Source organism: Hyperolius riggenbachi, chromosome 7 (assembly GCF_040937935.1).
Source record: "Hyperolius riggenbachi isolate aHypRig1 chromosome 7, aHypRig1.pri, whole genome shotgun sequence".
Lineage (NCBI taxonomy): Eukaryota > Metazoa > Chordata > Amphibia > Anura > Hyperoliidae > Hyperolius > Hyperolius riggenbachi.
This window is the reverse complement of record NC_090652.1, coordinates 213991997-214013352: the sequence shown is the minus strand read 5'-3', so window position 1 is coordinate 214013352 and position 21356 is coordinate 213991997. Positions and strand designations below refer to the sequence as shown.

Sequence of the window (21356 nt, the reverse complement as noted above, 5' to 3'; positions counted from 1 at the left end):
AAAAATACACCCCAAAACACATTATACTACTTCTCCTGAGTACGGCGATACCACATGTTCACACATTTGACACTTACCGTATATACTCGCATACAAGCCGAATTTTTGACCCCCAAAAAGGGGGCCAAAAGTTGGGGGGTCGGCTTGTATGCGAGTCGTGGGTGGTGGTCTGCGCCCCCCGCCCGCTCGCTCGCCCCCTCCCTCCCTCCGCGGCCGCCGCTGCTGCTAAATTACCTGCTTCAGCGGCCGCTTCCTTATCCGGGTTCCCCTCTTCATCCTGCGGACTCCGTAACTGTATCACAGCAGCGCGCCCGGCGCTGCTGCTGTGACGATGCAGGGGGCAGGAAAGAGCGGTTCCCCTGGTAACGGCGCATCGCCGTTACCAGGGGAACCGCTCTTTCCTGGCCCCTGCATCGTCACAGCAGCAGCGCCGGGCGCGCTGCTGTGATACAGTTACGGAGTCCGCAGGATGAAGAGGGGAACCCGGATTAGGAAGCGGCCGCTGCCTAAAGCAGGTAATAGCAGCAGCAGCGGCCGCGGAGGGAGGGAGCGTGCGGGGCAGGGCACTACACTGGGCACTATACTAGCTATACTGAGCACTATACTAGCTAAACTGGGGCACTATACTAGCTATACTGAGCACTATACTAGCTAAACTGGGGCACTATACTAGCTATACTGGGCACTATACTAGCTATACTGAGCACTATACTAGCTATACTGAGCACTATACTAGCTATACTGAGCACTATACTAGCTAAACTGGGGCACTATACTAGCTATACTGAGCACTATACTAGCTAAACTGGGGCAATATACTAGCTATACTGAGCACTATACTAGCTATACTGAGCACTATACTAGCTAAACTGGGGCACTATACTAGCTATAGTGAGCACTATACTAGCTATACTGAGCACTATACTAGCTATACTGAGCACTATACTAGCTAAACTGGGGCACTATACTAGCTATACTGAGCACTATACTAGCTATACTGAGCACTATACTAGCTATACTGAGCACTATACTAGCTATACTGAGCACTATACTAGCTAAACTGGGGCACTATACTAGCTATACTGAACACTATACTAGCTAAACTGAGCACTATACTAGGTATACTGGGCACTATACTAGCTATACTGGGGCACTACCTACCCATACTGGGCACTTTACTAGCTATACTGGGACACACTAGGGGAATAAGGCGGCCAGCATTTCCTACCCCCGGCTTATATGGGGGTCAATCATTTTCCCCTGTTTTTTCAGGTAAAAGTTGGGGGGTCGGCTTATATGCGAGTATATACGGTATTTTTAGCCTAGGTGCGCTACGGGGCCCAAAGTCCTATGAGTACCTTTAGGCTTTACAGGGGTGCTCACATTTTAGCACCCCCCCCACATGCCAGAACAGTTAACAAACCCCACAAATGACCCCATTTTGGAAAGAAGACACCCCAAAGTATTCCATGAGGGGCATGGTGAATTCATAGAAAAAAATTTTTTTTGTCATAAGTTAGCAGAAAATTACACTTTGTAAAAAAAAAAAAAAACAATTTCTGCTAACTTGTGACAAAAAATTAAATCTTCTATGAACTCGCCATGCACCTCATGGAATACTTTGGGGTGTCTTCTTTCCAAAATGGCATCATTTGTGGGGTCTGTCCTGGCATTTTAGGGTCTCCGCAATCATTACATGTATGGCCAGTATTAGGAGTTTCTGCTATACTCCTTATATTGGGCATACGGGTAATGCACTCTGGGCTGAAAGGAAAAATGAACGGCAAACAATCAATCAATCAATCAATCAATCAATCAATATTGTTTAAAAAATTTCTGCCAAAAAATGTGAAAAAAAAGAGGGGAATGCGTCTGCCAGGATATAGGAGCTGCCACCCAAAAATGTCCAAACCCACTCAGCTCGTATGCCCTGGCAAACCTGATTTCTCCATTCACATCGATCGATGTGTATGAACAAATCGTTACCAGAGTTCTTTTTTGATGCAAAGTGCTTGCCAAAGCATATGAACTCCAACACCGCCCCTCAGCTCATATGCCTCGGCAAACTTATCATTTTTACTGCGGAGGAGAAATCTCATCCTGCAGCGCTGCATGCACCGACTTATGTGTAAGCTGACAGACGCACAATGCTTCTGTCAGGATGCACCATCAGTGCTGCAGCTGGTTGGTCGGTCCACCTGGAAGGGTAAAGGATGGAAAAAAGAGAGAAGAAAACAAAACAAACAAAAAAAACCAAGCAAGCAGCAAAACAATAACTTCATTAACATCAAATTTTATAAACTTTATTGAATATGTTTAAACCAAACATTAACATTGGGAACCAAACATTAACTTTTTTCCTTACCTGTTTTTTTTTTTTTCCTTACCGCTCCGAGGACAAACCTCTCCTCCCCCATGGGACAATGTGCAAAGTGCCAATCGCACAGAGATGTGGCGAAGTGCATTATGCACTTTGTCCCAAGTGAAAGGAGAGGTTTCTGGCAGCACTGTGTATTAGGGTCTCTGGAAACCTGATGTCTGGGTTCACACTGCATATTGGCATATCCGGTGGGTCGTGCGCACCGCATCGCCCAAAACAGACCTTCAGGGAATACCGCAAGAGTAGCATTCGACTTAGTAATCGCATTCGGCCTAGTAATTAACTGTGTCGCCGTAGACTAACATGACTTCCGGGCCGACCCAAATTGCCGCAGAAGCCATGCAGTAACGTAGGCATGCGCTAGCGTTAAGTCAAGCACTTCCGGCGTAGGGGGTGACCGCAAAGTGTGACTTTCGCTAGGCAATTTTCCCTAACTCATCGCGCCAGTGTGAAATAGCACAGACCCTTGTGTGCCTACTGCTATGTCTGGAGTTCCCTACTCTCTAAAAATGTATTTGCTCATGATACCTCTGGAAACACTCCCTTAGGCATAGGCCAGGCTAGTCAGAACAGGTGGGACAGTAAACAGTGGTGTCACGCCTTATTCCAGCCCTGCTGCAGACCCGACAACGTTTTCTTGGGGTGTGTTGATTTGGGGTACTCGAATGGGAAAGGCGTAGTGCCTTTCATGTAGCCGACTAACTACATTTTGGAGTTGGGCCACGGCACCTCCTGGATACAGGAGTTCCGTAACAATCTCCTTCTGGAATTTAAGGAAAGATCCAGTTCTCCCAGCCTTACTGTAGAGAACAAAGCTGTTGTAAATAGCCAATTGAATTAGAAAAACAGACACTTTTTGATACCAGTGTCTGGTTTTGCGGGAAACTAAATAGGGCCCTAACATCTGGTCATTGAAGTCCACCCCTCCCATGTTAGCATTCTAGTCGTGGACGGCGAGGGGTTTTTCAGTGACCTCAGTTGCCCGTTGAATTTGGACTGTCGTGTCTGTGAGAATGGTGGATAGAAGGTAAACGTCCCTCTTGTCCTTCCATTTCACCGCGAGCAGGTCATCAGTACACAAGGCAGCCCTTTCCCCCCCGTGCAAGCCGGGTACTAACTAGCCGTTGGGGGAATCCCCGGTGACTAGACCGTGCAGTGCTACAGCAGCGGATTCCTTCTATCTTTAAATGCTGATAGAGGGCCACACTTATGTAAAAGTTGTCCACATAAAGATGGTACCCCTTCTGGAACAAAGGTGACACCAAGTCCCACACAATCTTGCCTCTGCTCCCTAGGTAGTCAGGGCATCCGACCGGCTCCAATTTTGAGTCTTTTCCCTCATAGACCCTAAAATGAGATGTATAGCCTGTGGCCCTTTCACAGAGCTTATACAGTTTCACCCCATCACGGGCGCGCTTGCTTGGGATGTACTGTTTGATGCCAAGGCGCCCGGTAAAATGTACGAGGGACTCGTCTACGCAGATGTTCTTTTCAGGGGTATAAGCATCTGCAAATTTTGAAGACAGGTGGTCTATGAGGGGCTGAATTTTGTGGAGCCGGTCATAAGCAGGGTGGTCACTTTCATGACAGGTTGTGTTGTCGTTTAAGTGTAGGAAGCGCAGGATGCTCTCAAACAGTGTCCTGGACATGGCAGCAGAGAAAATGGGCATGTGATGTATTGGGTGTGTAGACCAATAAGACCGCAATACATGCTGTTTGACTAGACCCATGTTAAGGAGAAGGTTATGAAAAGTTTTAAGTTCGGAAACTTGGAGTGGTTTCCACCGGAAAGGCTGGGCATAGTAGCTATCCGGTTTGTTGGCAATGTATTGTGTTGCATAACGATTCAGCCACAATTAAGTCGTAGAGATTCTCGGTGAAGAACAGATGAAAAAAGTCTAGGGCCGATCCTAGATTATCTGTCTCACCTGGACTCCAGACTGGGCAGTGAAAGGGGGCAGTAGGAGTGCGGTGGAACCTGAGGATTGCCAATTGGGATTTGCCAGCACCTCTGGAAGACTATGGGTAGTACGGGCCCGTTTTCTTGGTGGCTGCGACTCTGGTCTTAATGCACGTGCCACCTAACCAGTTTCAACTTCCATTCTGGTGCTCACCACTTCACCAGGGTCTATAGAAGTACTGGTGCTAGGTCCAGGAGGTGCTGCGCTGCTGGTGTAGGCCTCACCATAAAACCTCAGACCAGCACTAGCACCACTCTGCTGCCCTTGAGCTAGATCCTGCGCCACCTGCGGTCCAGTGACATGGGGTGTGGTACACCTGGCTCTAGCCGGGACCTCAACCTCTTCATCGCTATCGGTCAGCGAGCCACTGCTCTCTACAGGTTCGAACTCTGACCCAGAAGATTCGTCGGATGAGTCCTCATCCAACTGGGCCATGTACCTGTACACCTCATCATTGGAATACCCCTTTCTTGCCATGGTGGACTGCTAAATTTAGGGGGTATTCCTCTGAGACTACCCAGGAAAAAGAGCACCTACCTAGCAAAAGGGAGTACTTGTGGAGTAGAAAGCTGTGGTCACTGAGTTTTGATAAAAAAATAAATAAATAAATCAAAACTGATCTTTATATCCGGATCGTAGTGACCCTAATCTAGATCTGACTGCGATCAGTAATGATCACTTACAGATACTATATAGTACCAATGCTGATTAGCGACAGTGATGACGCTAATCAGCGACAAATTTGTGACTGTGGTGCGGTGGGCTGAGCGCTAACTGACACTAACACAGGGGCCTAGCTAACTGGCCTAACTGTTAACACTAGTGATACTAAAAAAGTGACAGTTTTCACTAATCACTGTTTTTAGATCACTAGGATAGTGACAGGGGGAAGGGGTGATAAGGGGGCAATCAGAGGGCAATAAAGGCAATTACAACACAATTAGAGCCAATAAGAGTGATTAGAGGCAATCAGACGGCAATCACAGCCAATCACGGGGCAATCAAAGCCAATCACTGGGCAATCGAAGCCAATCATGGGACAATCGAAAACCAATCACGGAACAATCGAAAACCAATCACGTGACAACCGAAAACCAATCACGGGACAATCGAAAACCAATCATGGGGCAATCGAAGTCAATCACGGGGCAATCGAAGCCAATCACGGGGCATTCGAAGCCAATCACGGGGCAAACGAAAACCAAACACCAAAGCACAATCAAGCGTTACAGACAGGAGATTAGAGGTACACAATGACAGGGGGGGTGATCTAAGGGCAGGGGGGAGTGATCAGAGGGGGATCTAAGGGGGGGGGATCAGGAGCCTGCAGTGACAGGGGGTGACGGGGTGATTGATAGGTGATCAGTAGGTAATTACAGGGGAGAATATATGCAAGCAATGCACTGGCGAGGTGATCAGGGGGTCTGTGGGCGATCTGAGGGTGTGGGCGGGTGATTGGGTGCCTGAAAGGGGCAGATTAGGGTCTGAGCTGATGGGTAGCAGTGACAGTTGGTGACAGGGGGTAACGGGGTGATTGATAGGTGATCAGTAGGTAATTACAGGGGAGACTATATGCAAGCAATGCACTGGCGAGGTGATCGGGGGGAAAGGGGGGTCTGTGGGTGATCTGAGGGTGTAGGCGGGTGATTGGGTGCCCGTAAGGGGCAGATTAGGGTCTAATCTGATGGGTAGCAGTGACAGATGGTGACAGGGGGTGATTGATGGGTGATCAGTGGGTGTTTAGAGGGGAGAACAGATGTAAACAATGCACTTGGGAGGTGATCTGAGGGCGGGTCTGCGGGCGATTTAAGGGTGTGGGCGGGTGATCAGGTGCCCGCAAGGGGCAGGTTAGGGTCTGATCTGATGGGTGGCAGTGACAGGGGTGATTGACGGGTGATTCACAGGTGATCAGTGGGTGATTACAGGGGAGAATAGATGTATACAGTACATGGGGGGGGGGGGGTCTGGGGGGGATCTGTGGGGGGGTGATCAGGAGCCCCTAGGGGGCAGTTTAGGACCTGATCTAAAGGATAGCGTTGACAGATAGTGACAGGGAGTGATTGATGGGTGATTAGGGGGGTAATTGGGTGCAAACAGTACACTGAAGGGGTGATCTGGGGGGTGGGGGGGTCCTGAGGGGTGCTGTGGGCGATCAGGAGTCTGTGTGCCTGAAAGTGTGTGTGTTTACTTACAGTGCTACCGTCCACTCTGGTGGTCGATCGATCACTGTGACCACCAGAGGAGGAGGCAGCCTGTATAATACACTTTGTTTACCTGACAAAGTATATTATACACTTTCTATTGGGCTATTTAAAAAGTTACAACCCGCCGGTGCTGCTTATTGGCCGGCAGGTTGACGTCACGGATGGGCGGAGCCTAATGTCGGCGAATTGCGCGCACGCGACCGCCCGCAATCCCCTCCCCAGGTGCCGCCGCCGATCGGTGTTATGCGGTCCTGGGGAGCCACCTTGCCTCCGCCAATAGGTAGTGAGCGGTCGGCAAGTGGTTAATGAAATATAGTTGTTATTATTATTATTTAAATAGCGCTGGCTTCTTATGCAGTGCTTTACAGAGTATATATATATTTTTTTACGAACTGTCCCTCACGGGGGCTCACAACCTAGTCCCTACCATAGTAATATGCCCATCATAGTCAAGGGCGAATTAACTTATCTGTATGTTTTTGAGAATGTTTTTGAGATGTGGCAGAAAACAGGAGCGCCTAGAGGAAACCCACGCAGACATGGGGAGAACATACAAACTCCGTTCAGATAGTGCCCTGGCTGGGATTTGAACTTGGGTCCCAGTGCTGCAGCACAAGAGTGCTAACCACTACTCCACCATGCTGATTTGAATGTTATTATTTATTGAAAAATGTTGTTTGTTTCCAGGCCAATGGTAGGAAAATGACTGCTGCTCATCTCATTGATGCTACTGCTGTGTGCAGGAATGAAAGGGTGTTAGACATGATGCTACTCCAACACGAACCCAATGCAAAAAGTCTGCACTCCTTTTTTGGATGTAAAATCAAGTCCTTTTATCTCAAACCCATAAAAGCATGGCACAATGACAGGACAGCAGAGAAGCTGGTGCGTTTCCAACCCCACTGTATCCTATACAAATACATAACTGACTCCCCCTACCTTTACCACACTGAAGGCTCAGAGATGAAATTAACTCAGGCTCTGATACTTACCCGGGGCTTTTCCCGCCCCATAAACATGTCTAAGTCCCACGCCATCCTCCCGAGGTCTGCCGTTCAGCTGCGGTGATCTCCGTTCTCAGTCGATGCCAGTCAGGGTCTACTGTGCATGCACAGACCTCCCGCACATGCACAATAGACCCGGACTGACGTCACTGAGACTGGTAACGGACCTCACCACGGCTGAACAGCAGACCGTGGGAGGACGGCGTGAAACTTAGACATGTTTATGGGGCAGGAGGAAGCCCCAGGTAAGTATCAGAGCTTGAGTTAATTTCATCTATGAGTCTCTTTTCAATTCGGGTAAGACACTCCCCTAAGGGCTCGTTTACACTAGGGGCGTTTTTGAGATTTTTTTTAAGCGCTGACTATTTTCAAAATCGCCCTGAATGCGCTTGTGCAATGATTGTCTATGACAAAGTTCACATCTGAGCGGTTTGTTTCCGATCCACTCAGATAAGCGGTGCATGGGCCATTTTTGAGGCAATTCCGACTCAATGGAAGGTATAGGAGAAACGCAAAACGCTCACAAAATCGCTTTGTGCAGCGATTTGCGTGAGTGTTTGTAAGAATAGATACATTGTATTTATTGTTTTTCGGGTCAAAGAGTTGCATCAGGGAGTGAATTACAAAACCGCTCAGGGAAAGCGTTTCGAAAAGCGCTTTTACCAGAAACGCATCGCCCAGCAAAGCGCCGTGAGAGGAAGGAAAAAAAAAGCCTCTAAAACATCCCAACGTGGATGGACACACGAGCGGAACGCAATGGGAACGAGGCCTCAAACAGAATTGAGCCAAATTAACGGTTAAGAGCAGAAAACACAATTACGCAATGGATGTTAAAACATGGTACGTTATTTCCTATGCATATATGTACTTTTTCCATTTTTCGCATGCATATTTCCGGGCATGTGTGCACCGTACTGACAAAAGTGATGTCACCAGGAGATTTATTGGAAAACACTCATGCAATCTGATTATTAGCAATGGAATTAAATGCAAATCATTCTGATTCATGCAAGTTTATGCAAATCTGTGCATCTTGAAAATGGACCAATTAAATCATGCCAGGGTGAAATTGGATTGGTCTATTTTTAATGTGCATAAATTTGCATACAGAATTTAAATAATCCTTTATGAACTCAAAACTATTTGCATCCCATTGAACATCCTTACTGAATACTGTACAGTGATGACTCGTTATAGTAAACTGATATAGTAAGCCTCTGGCTATAGTAAACTCAGTCCTCAGGTCCCAACGCCTATATGTATATATAATGTATGACAAATCCTGATATAGTAAACTTCAGATCAGTAAACTACTTGGCCAAGTCCTTTGGAGTTTTCAATAAAGGGTTTAAACTGTCTAATGTTGGTAGAATGTCAAATTTTCTGGATAGGACGGCTTTAAAGGGGTTCTTTCGCGAAAAAAAGTAGGCAGTTAAAAAAATGTGACAGATGACAGGTTTTGGGCCAGTCCATCTTTTTAAGGGGGATTCTCAGGGCTTTCTTTGTTTTCAACAGCATTTCCTGAACAACAGCTGCAAAATCTAACTGACATAATAGTGGGCAAGTGATTACAGAGGCCGGCTGGTATCTTGCTATTTTGGCAGTTAAACTGCTGTTCAGGAAATGCTGTTGAAAACAAAGAAAGCCCTGAGAATCCCCCTTAAAAAGATGGACTGGCCCAAAACCTGTCATCTGTCACATTTTTTAACTGCCTACTTTTTTCGCGAAAGAACCCCTTTAAATGGACTCCGAGCAGTGCAGAAACTATGGAAAGATGCATATCATTTTAAAGCTCTCTTTCTCCTCTTTCCAATGATATATAAACCGCCGCCCTACGCCTTTTAGTTTTCGCTATTTTCGCGATTGAAATTGCAGCGGCCGCGATTTCAATCGCAAAAATAAAGAAAACTAAAAGGCGTAGGGCAACGATTTAGTTGTCACCAGAAAGAGAAGAAAGAGAGCTTTAAAATGATATACATCTTTCCATAGTTACATTGTATTACAAAGGCCGACTTTTTCTGCTGAATGGAGCTGCTGACACTGGGGAAAGTGTCGTCCTGTGTAATACAAGTAACTATGGAAAGATGGATATCATTTTAAATCTCTCTTTCTCCTCTTTCTGGCGACACCTAAACCGTCGCTCTAGGCCTTTTAGTTTTCTTTATTTTCGCGATTGAAATTGCGGTTGCAGCAATTTCAATCGCGAAAATAGCGAAAACTAATAGGCGTAGGGCGGCAGTTTATATATAATTGGAAAGAGGAGAAAGAGAGCTTTAAAATGATATGCATCTTTCCATAGTTTCTGCACTGCTCGGAGTCCCTTTAAATTGCAACTAAGATTTGTGGAAATGAATTTACTTACCATATTATAGTTTGAAGTTTCAGAATTCAGTTTAGAACTTTTTGTTTTCTGATTTCTTCGGCTAAGTTTAACCTTCTAAGCTGATGCCTAATGAATGAACATTTTTCTTTCTAAAGGATCACTGAGAATAGGGACGCCGCCTCAGCCTCCTGTGGATGAACTTGATGATATGTCAAAACCTTCATTTTCTGTTCAGGTAATATTCAGTGCAAAAAAGTGTATCTATGGAGCCTGCTTATGAAAATCAGTTGAATCCAGGGAGACTGATCATTATGGAACTGAAGTCATACCTAAAGTTCACTTGTACTTATAAAGACATCTTTTTAATATGGATCAGTGTGACTTCTGTTAGATGCAAATGAAGCTAATCAGTGCCTAGTAAATCTAATATCCTTCTCTGTATAATCACAGCCTAAAGTGAAGGACACATTACAAATAATTGTTATTGTTTATTTTCAGGTGTCAGGCTCCCTGCACACTGCAAATCCGTTTTCCGATTCCGTTTCCGATTCCGATTCCGATTTTCCTTGAATACATTCAACAGAAAAACGGATCAAAAAACGCAGCATGCAGTTAAGATTAAAAATCTGAATCGGAATCGGATGTAAAAACAGATTAAAAATCTGAATCTGAATCTGATTTGCTTGCAGTGTGCAAGAGGCCTCAGTCTTTCTGGTACCTTTTGAGCCGAGCACAAATCTAGAAGTAGTAGGCAAAAATAAGGGTGATGATAGTGTTCAGGTAATCTGATCATCTTATCTCTTTATTAAATAGGAGTATATGGTTTTTTTTGCCCATCTAGACAGGGGGATACATTTGATATCTTAAAGCTGCAGTTGTGTCTTATTTACCCCTGCTCCCCAGTAGATGACTGGGCATATTAGCTTATGAATAGCCATTGGAAGTGCATCTGGCTTCTTTCTCATCCTAAGGAAATATAGTCCTATTATTTAGAGGGAGTGCTTGTACAATGATTGCGGGTTGGACAAAAGCGATGAACCTACTTTGTTGCTTAATGGTGTACCCAGTATTACCAGGTTCAAACCTCAGTTCCACTTTATGCCATACTATTTAGGTAATAAAAAAATCAGCTTGTTCTTGTAATTGGTGAGCTGAGGACTCATTTGTGGTCGCAGAGGGGATCTGACAACCTCAGTATTGGAGAGTCATAAAAAGAGATATTGTGGTAAGACTTAGCCACAAAGTGGAGTGAGTGATGTTGATACCTTTATGCCACTAAAGGAAATCTATTTTCCTACCATATTTGCCAAACTTACTGATATCCAAGATGTGTAAACACTATTGCACTTTGATGTTTATATTCTATTTCTGATTTTATGTTTCTGAAACATTTTGGATTGACATGAGATCTTATGGGGCAACTCCACACCCCTTGAAGTATCTCTGATGGATGACATGCTACTGGGCCGCACAGTAGTCGCTATACCTGCTATGCGTGTTCCTATGGTAGTGAATGTCTGTGTATGTAGCCGGGAGCCTAACAACAGATTCACTCTCAGAAGTGATCCAGCAAACCTGGACTAGACTATGAACAGCTATCTGCTATTAAGTGGATAGAATGTTCTTGTAAAAAAAATTTTTTTATTAACAAAAGGTGTTCATATAATAACAAACGGTAGAATAAGGATATTTGTTGGATATAGAACAAATGCACAGTTATTGTGACTATTTACCACACTATGAAATATCATACAAAAACACGATGGGCAAAATAAAAAAAACAAGAACAAACATAACTACTACAACAATATGAAGTTTGCAGCAACTAGTTTAGATAAGCTACATCCAAGTAATACTAGATTGAGAAAAAACTAAATTTCTATTTTAGTGCAGTTTAAAGGGATACTTAAGTCAAATAAAAAAAATTAGTTTTACTCACCTGGGGCTTCCCTCAGCCCCCTGCAGCTGTCCGGTGCCCTCGCAGCATCGCTCCGATCCTCCTGTCCCTGCCGGCGGTGGCTTCCGGTTTCAGCGACAGCCGCCGACAGGCTGGGAACGTGAGTGATTCTTCGCGTTCCCAGCCACAATAGCACCGTCTATGCTGTTATAGCAGCCTTATTGCCGCAATAACAGCATAGAGGGCACTATTGTGGCTGGGAACGTGAAGAATCACTCGCGTTCCCAGCCTGTCGGCGGCTGTCGCCGAAACCGGAAGCAGCCGCCGGCGGGGACAGGAGGATCGGAGCGATGCTGCAAGGGCACCGGACAGCTGCAGGGGGCTGAGGGAAGCCCCAGGTGAGTAAAACTAATTTTTTTTATTTGATTTAAGTATCCCTTTAAGTGCTGGAAGCAAGTAAAATTGCTTGGACTTACAATGAGCCTTTAAAGAGACACTGAAGCGAAAAAAAAGATGATATTATGATTTGTATGTGTAGCACAGCTAAGAAATAAAACATTAAGATCAGATACATCAGTCTAATTGTTTCCAGTACAGGAAGAGTTGAGAAACTCCAGTTGTTATCTCTATGCAAACAAGCCATTAAGCTCTCCGACTAAGTTAGCCGTGGAGAGGGCTGTTATCTGACTTTTATTATCTCAACTGTTCCTGTACTATTTACTTTTCCTCTGCTAGAGGAGAGGTCATTAGTTCACAGACTGCTCTGAAAGACTCATTTTGAATGCTGAGTGTTGTGTAATCTGCACATATTATAGAATGATGCAATGTTAGAAAAAACACTATATACCTGCAAATAAAAGTATGAGAATATTTTCTTTGCTTCTAATCTTCTAGTAATTATTCATAGTACACAACCAATTCACTATATCATATATTTTTTTTCGCTTCAGTGTCTCTTTAAATCTGTAATGAAGATCACCTCATATTTTTTCACAATCTACTTTCCATATTCATATTTTCCTGAAACAAGGAAATGACTCAATGTGATGTGGGGGGACCTAAAAATCACTGTAAGGGTATAAATGTGACTGCAATCTCACATCTGCAGATTTACTACGCTTTCATCAATCCAATCAATGACTGCATTCTAACCACCTTATAGCACACAAATTTGAATGACTCCAGTGAAGATTTACTGGCTCAGTTATGATATCTCTACTGGAAATGTGTAGAAATCTTTAAAGATGTGTAATAAGCATACCTTCCAGCGGCAGGTCCCGCGGCGTCTCTGGCGTGGTCCGGGCAAGCGGCAGGGCTTCTGCGCTGAAATCCTCTGGCGGCGTCCCCGGCTTCCCTCCAGCAGTGTCTTCTGACTCGCGCATGCGTGGTGTGAACTTTAGGGCGCGTGCGAGTTCAGATAAGCCTTATAGGCTTAGGAGGAGGTTTTAGGGACGTCAGCAGGTGATGTCACTAGGTGACATCACCAGGTGGGAATGGTTACTGATTGGGGAAGATGCATTTAAGGCCAGAGCGTTCATTCATTCACTGGCCTTGATACTAATCAGTTCACTGGTTCTTGGCCTAGCTAGCTGTATTTTGAGATACATTAATATATTGTGTAGACGCACAATATATATGTACTCTAGTCAGTCAGTATTGCATTTGTAGTTATTGATCTTGTAATTATTCATAATCTTATATATTATTGAAGTAACCTCTATTGTATATTTATCTGTGTACCGACCTTTTGCCTGCCTCTTGACCTCACCTTAGTTTGATCCTTCTGTACCGCTGCCATCTGATTTACTCGGCCTGTCCCTGACTACGTTATTGCCTGCTCCTTACAATACGACTGACATCTGACTTATGTGTATGACTCTGCCTGTTTATTGACTATGATTTTGTGTAACTACTCTGTACCTCGATATCTCTGACTTGTGCACGACTTTGGCTAGGACCTGACTAATCTTGTATTGTACTAGTTACATTACCTGTTCACGCTCCAGCGTGATAAGATGCCTATGTAGATGTCATTCCCACTATAGCATGTAGAGGGTAAAAAAAAAAATTACTATTCATCTGGTATGACTTACGTAAGTTTTTCACTGTTGATCTGTAAATTCAATTTTCTGTCTTGTTTTCTACAGGATGTTTCTTCTACTGACATGGAAATGGCTTACAACGGTAAGTCATTTTTGCTGAATCCTCAAGTTCATGGTAATGTATATATTTGGCTTTACAGCTGTAGATGAACCACACGTTGAGTGGAATGTCACAAGGCAGGAAAACTGTGTACTTACCTTCTGTATTCATCCTTTCCTGGAGAATCTCTATGAAAACATAACTCTGGGAGGAATCCACTCTTTATACTCTTATAGAGCCCTAATTGTAAATGACCCACTATCTCCCTAAACCAGTATTCTAGTAACTAAAATCTAGGTGTGGAATTGTGGGCTAGAATAGAAATGCACTAGGATAGCAAAATGACCAAAGGTAAGTACACAGTTTTCATGCGTCCTTCCTTCCGTGCCTCCATGTCAAAATAGTATTGCAAACCAGCATGCAAATTATATGACCGCTTAGGGAGGCAAAGGAATGTATTTATAATTGGCATGGAGTGCCACAGCAGCATAGAAGAGTGCTTATAGACATAGTTTCTTTAGAAAATGGATACAAACAAAAATTTCCCTAAACAAATCCAAATATAAATCATGCTATATTAGTCAACAGTTAATCAGCTTCTATGTCCCCAATTAAGTGTTTCTTCCATAATGTCAAAAACATTTACTAGATCAGACATCAGTGGACCCTGTTTAATGTGTATTTCCACCAAAAATAAAACAATATTTTTTTGTATTGTTCCTCAAATTAGAATCGATGCTCAGTAGCTATAGCGTAAACTCCTGCATCCTGACAATAGACAGTCCTTCTATGATTGTCTAAAGTAGATCACTAACGTTCCAATTTCTAGTGAAAGATCGTTAGAGCGATCAGAAATTCTGATCGGATTGGTTGTAAATAATCTCTGTTGAAGGGCACGATGGAATACCAACGATTATAAAAACAGTCATCCGACTGGATTTTTGTTGAACCAAAATTTTCTTGTTGGTTGTGATAGATAGGAAGCAGAAAGTGGTTCGTTGATGGTGTAGTGAACGATTTCACTTCCAATCAGAATTATCTGATCGCTTGAACAGATTTTCACTAGAAATTGGATTGCTAGTGGCCACTTTAAGGAGTTGTGTAACACACTTTTGGGACATTTTTATGTTTTTTTTTTAGATGCAGAAATGAGCAGCATTAGAGAATATAGGCAACATGTCTCAGAACCTGCGAGCAAAGAAGGTAACAGTTTTTAAAATATTATTATCATTATTATTATAGAAATGTTTGCTCTACCTTTTATTACATCTGTATTTGTATTACTTTTAGGGCATCATGTTTATTCCAAGCTTTTCAAATTAAAGGAAAACTTAAGTCAGGAAAAAAAAATGACATTTACTCACCCGGGGCATCCCTCAGCCCCCCGAAGCTGGATGGTGCCCTCGCAGCCCCGCTCCGATCGTCCTGTCCCCGCCGGCGGCTACTTCCGGGTTCGGCGACATCCGCCGACAGGCTGGGAACGCGGCTGATTTTCCGCGTTCCCAGTCGCTATATCACCCTCTATGCTGCTATAGCGTATATATATACGCTATAGCAGCATAGAGGGGTGATATAGCGGCTGGGAACGCGGAAAATCAGCCGCTTTCCCAGCCTGTCGGCGGATGTCGCCGAACCCGGAAGTAGCCGCCGGCGGGGACAGGACGATCGGAGCGGGGCTGCGAGGGCACCATCCAGTTTCGGGGGGCTGAGGGATGCCCCGGGTGAGTAAATGTCATTTTTTTTTCCTGACTTAAGTTTTCCTTTAAAGGCTAGGTTTATTATTTCTACTTCCATTTGGTCCATTGGGATGGAGATTGGGAAACTAAATTTAATAAGAATTGTCAGTATGTTAAGCAAAAAAAAAAGTTTTAGTGTGCCTGCTTGAGTCATTTTGAACCATAATGAGACATGTTTTTCTTTTTCAATATATTTTATTGAGAAAACATTTTTAACCACTTTACCCCCGCGCGTACGTATTTCTCCGCCCCTTTTTCCATCCTTTAAAAACCAGGGACGGAGAAACACGTACTTTCCGCGTTCCCGACGCTGTCCGCGCTCCCGCTCGTAAACACGCCGCCCGCCGCTAGTAAAACCGCCGCCGCCCGCTCGCCCGGAGATCAATGAACGGGAAAATCCATTCCCGATCGTTGATCTAAGCCCCGCAATGATCAGCTGCTCTCCTATGGGCAGCGCGATCATTGTGAGAAGAAACTCACGTGTCCAGCCTCCTTATTCTTCCTCCAAGCTTCCGGAAGGAGGCTTGGAGGTCGCAATAAAGCAAAAAGTTACTGTGGCCATCTTGTGGCCAAATAGTAAACTACACCCTACACATTTTTCACATACAAATAAATGACTTTTACACAAAAAATTAACTCATTCCCTCCCACACTCCCCATTTTTTTTTTTTTGTAATTAAAAAAAAATTCAAAAATTTACAATTAAAAAAAATACATAATTAGTTACCTTAGGGACTGAACTTTTTAAATATTTAAGTCAGGAGGGTACAACACTGTTACTTTATAAACTATGGGCTTGTAATTAGGGATGGACGCAAAACTGAAAAAAATGCACCTTTATTTCCAAATGAAATATTGGCGCCAAACATTGTGATAGGGACATAATTTAAACGGTTTTATAACCGGGACAAAAGGGCACATAAATTTCATGGGTTTTAATTACAGTAGCATGCATTATTTAAAAACTATAATGGCCGAAAACTGAAAAATAATTTTTTTTTTCCCAACATTTTTCCTATTTTCCCATTAAAACACATTTAGAAAAAAATAATTCTTGGCATAATGTCCCACCTAAAGAAAGCCTAATTGGTGGCGGAAAAAACAAGATATAGTTCATTTCATTGCGATAAGTAATGATAAAGTTATAGACGAATGAATGGAAGGAGCGCTGAAAGGTGAAAATTGCTCTGGTGGTCAGGGGGTAAAACCCCTCAGTGGTGAAGTGGTTAAGGCAGAAACAAACATTAAAGTAAATATAAATAAAAAAAACAATAACAAATGCCATCAAAACACACAATGGGTTTCTTTGCAAGTATACAAAGAGTTATGAAAAGTTTAGAACACAGTCGGCAATAAAGTAGATGATCCTCTGATACCTGGGGGTAGCCCTTCTAATGGGGTGGCTGGAAATCCACATATAGCAACTATTGTCGGCACCTGAGTATGGCTGGTGCCAACAGAGTAATTTGTTTCTGGTATGGTGGCAGTGATAGTGGCTATGGACGGCACCTGACAAAGGCTGACACCAACAAATTAATTTGGAAGGGGGATAGCATCAGTGATAGCAGTTATGGTCAGTACGGTCTGACTATGGCTGGCGCCAACTAAGTAATTTGGATGCTGGATAGTTGAACTAGGGCTGAATTGCAGCAGTGGCAGCAGCTGTGGGTGGGATTGCAGTAATGGGTGCTGGGGGTTTGGTTTCATTAGCTGCAGGAGTTAGTGTTAGGAGGAAGGTTAGTGTTAGGAATAGGTGGGGGAGGTTGGTATTACGCATAGATAGGGGAGGGTAAGTGAGAGAATAGTTAGTGAGGGATAGTGGAATTTTGGTATAATTGCCTATATTCTATGATCTGGTCTAGTAGAATGATGGTAAAAGTACTGATAGTCTACTATGCAGATTTCCTTGTGTCCTTTTTACCAGATGTTATAATAAGGTGACAAGATCTTTTCAAAAGAGGCAATTTATCATGTAAAATCTAATCACAAATACCTTTTAGTTTTAAGAAGACAAATTTCTGTTTTACATTCTCACACCTCTTCAGTTCAAGGAAGTCGATGAAGAAGGTCAAAATGCTCAAGAAATTCTTATCAATTCTGGATAGTTATCCACAATGAGCCCATCATTGAGAAAATATAGCAAAGTCTGCCCTACTTTCTTCCACATGAATAATGTAAGCCTGCTCACAGTGATGATGAGAGTGGTAATTCCTGATTTTTTTGGTCTTTTTGCAGTACTTGATGCAGAAAACCATATGTCTTCCTTAAATCTTGAAGAGCAACCAAAAATTGAGGTTAGTACGGTAGACTGACTTCCTAGAAACTTTCAGATTGCTCCAATTCATGTTTATTCTGTTGCAGTAACTATATTGTAATGATGACAATATCATCACATTGATTATAGCAGTAAAAAGACCTAGTCATTCAGGTCCGGACATTCTAATAATAATCAATTCCCGAAGAGAAGCTATTGGGTAGTTCTGCACACAGTCCTCTATGGAAATGTAAAACTTTTTGGCAAATTGAACCTTCAACCAACTATTATGCCTACAAGGTGCAAATCAAAGTCCCTTGTGTGAACAAAAACACATTTCTGGTAGCAAAGAATAAAGATTTACATTTTGCTATCATTTGCACCCATTTACCAATTTGATTTTTGCAGTGTAAAAAAATAGTTATGATCTCAAAAAAGGGCACTAAAAATAGTGGCATGACAGTGTGTTCACTTCAGTTAAGCTTGGTATACACAGTCAAATCTAATTGAGTAATCATTGGACAATTTTACAACTTCCATTGTAAGCTTACCTACACAATCTGTTCATAGTATTCAAAATCTGCTGGCCTTCATACTAGCCACTAACTGCAAAAGGGAGTGTTTAAAGAGGAGCTATCAGCCATACTATCTCAGGAAAAAAAAAACTCACATATATACAGTATAATAAAAAAAAAATAAATATATATATATATATATATATATATATATATACACACATATATACATATACATAAACAGGATTGAAGCCCGACAAAGGCTTAACAGCTAAAAGCTTGCTTACTCTTATTTTATTTTAAGTTAGCCAATAAATGGTGTCATCCTGATTCAAAACGTCTTGCTTTTACTGATGGCTAGCACGGTACAAGACCCTACTGCTACATATATAAGTAGATGAATTCTTGCTCTACTTATACAACATGTATTGCACTTTTTCTACAGTAAAAATAGAGAAAATTCTTCTTAGCATTTCCCATCTTAACTGTGGCTATTTTGAAACCTATCCTGATGTAATGTCCTCCCTTAGGGCCCTTTTCCACTAGAGTGTTTGCGATTTCTTAATCACAAAATCGCAAATCGCTAGCGATTTTAAAATCACTACGGTTTGCTAAATAACATAGGAATCGCGGTAGGCAATTTCCGCTACCGCGATTCGTCTTTTACTAAATCGCGGTCGCGCCCCGGAATGATTTTTGCCGCGATTTTGCTATGCAGTGCATAGCATTAGCAAAATCGCGATCACAAACGTCGGGAAAACGCAGGGAAATTTTTTACTTTTGCTGAATCGCAATCACTAGCGTTTAGCGTGAACGCTAGCGATTGCTAGTGGAAAAGGGCCCTTACTCTCCTCTGCCTGATTTGCTTGCCCTTCACTATAGAAAGTGCATTGTCTCAGCATGAGAAATATTGGCCAATCACAGAGAAACAGAGGTGTGGGAGGGCAAAACAGGAGGGAAAGAGGCTTCAGCCAATCAGGCTGCATTAGTTAAGTCTGAGGGGAAGTATATAAGCAAAAAAGGACAACCCAGCATGCCCTGCAACTTCCTTCTTGTGTACCAAATTGATTTTTGATTAATCTTATCTCACCGACATAGTGTTGGCAGTATTTGTGTTTGTTTGACTCCTCCTCACCTCCTCTACAGTTCATGAAAGACTATTATACTGACAGGTGATAAAGATTTAAGTTCTGGGTGAAGACGTTCACGCTAAAAACATATCACAAAACATTAATAAGACCAAGGACTTAAGTAAATATTCAAAATATCCATCTGCCCTTTGAGATAAGATTTCACATTACTTATTACCACTAGGTAAATATTTGTGAATTGACACTGTTTGAGTGATTAAAGCCCAGCTTTTAGTTTTTGTTTTTTCTGAAACACAGATTAGAACTTCTTTTCAGCTTTTATTTATTATTTAGTGGATACTTCACTTCAATCTGAGCAGTGACAGCAACATATCTGTGTGTGGATAAGAGTTGGGTCCCCCATTAGGCTTGTACAGAAATCCTTCCTTTTCTGTCCCCAAGACCCATGGCGTAGTAATCACCCCTGCGACCTCTGCCATCGCAGGGGGTCCCAGAGGCTTTGGGGGCCCCTCCCCCCTCTCCCCAACCGCAATTGCTGCCAATTAGCAAAAACACCTCCCCATTTGCTCACAAAAACTGTCCCTGCCACCTCCTCTCGCCATGCAGAGTAGCAAGTAGCGGGAATGTCTTTCAGACACTGCTTTACAGCAGAATACTCTCTGCTGCTATTCTCCAGCTCCCAATCACGTACCCTCATGGGGTTTTGTAACCAAGGGGGCCCCATGCTATCATTTTTGCCGGGGGGCTCTATTAAGTCTAGTTACGCCACTGCGAAGACCACTGGGAATCAAATTAAAACTATGGATATCATTTGAGGTCTCAACAACAGAAAGTGAGGGTAAATCTTAACAGACAACATTAAACGCCCAAATAGTATCTATATCTTTTTTTGGTTTTGGACTTTAAAGCAAACCTAAAGCCACAAAAAAATACTTACCTAAGAAAAGGGAAGGCTCTAGATCCCATAGAGCCTTTCCGGTCCTCTCTCCGTGTTCTTATTCCACCATTGTCTCCCATTCAAGTTGTGCACTTTCGGGACTCCTTGGCAAGCTTTGGAAGCACTTGCAGTCCCGAGTGCTACTGAAGACCGGCACATCCATACCATCCATGCACAAGCCCAAACTCATGTGTGCACAGTATGGATCCGCTTATCTTTAGAAGTAATTGGAGATACGAGTGCTTCCAAAGCTTGTTGAGGAACCCTGAAGAGTTTTTCAAACAGGGTTACAGCGTAAGAACAAGGGCACAGCGAGAGAGTGAGAAGGGTCTATGGGGTCCGGACCCTTCCCTCTACACACAGTTGAGTAGCTAAGTCTTTATTTTTTTAGGTTACTTCAGGTTCACTTTAAAGGGAAATTCCATTTTTGTTGAGAAAAACTCAGTGTTTTTAGTTTGGCTCCATATATTTGATGGATTAATAGAAATTTTTTCCTCAGCTTGATTACTTTGTTTTTATGTGCAAATAAAGCAGAATAATTCTACTGAGCATTATCCCCCCCTTCCCCCCCCAGACCCAGTCACCAAGATTGCCTCTCATAGGCATCGGCCTATGAGAAGGATTGCTTTTTGAGCCTCTCCTGGGGACAGCTCAGTGACAGAGCTGTCCCCCCGTACAGCGCTGCACTAGGTCGCAGCGCTGTACAAGCATTGCAGTGGTTTTTTTTTGTTTTATTTTTGTTTTGTTTTTTTAGCTTACCAGCTCCGATCGTGGCTGGCAGGTAACTCAGTGGGGATGTGCGTTCCCTGCTAATCTCCGCCCCCAGGACTTATTGGCGTTAGGCGGTCCTGAGGGAGCCACCTACCCGACACCAATCAGCGTTAGGTGGTCGGGAAGGGGTTAAAGTCAATG

At 43.3% G+C, this 21356-nt stretch overlaps 1 protein-coding gene across 1 annotated transcript in view; it reads left to right on the top strand.

Moving 5' to 3' along the window:
* LOC137524818 (caspase-8-like) overlaps positions 1-21356 on the top strand; it is a 95624-nt gene that overhangs the window by 34543 nt on the left and 39725 nt on the right. Inside the window, exons 5-8 of the mRNA XM_068245158.1 lie at positions 10028-10107; positions 13917-13953; positions 15052-15114; positions 17883-17941. Coding sequence (XP_068101259.1) covers positions 10028-10107; positions 13917-13953; positions 15052-15114; positions 17883-17941 — 239 coding nt within the window. The remainder of the gene's footprint in view (positions 1-10027; positions 10108-13916; positions 13954-15051; positions 15115-17882; positions 17942-21356) is intronic.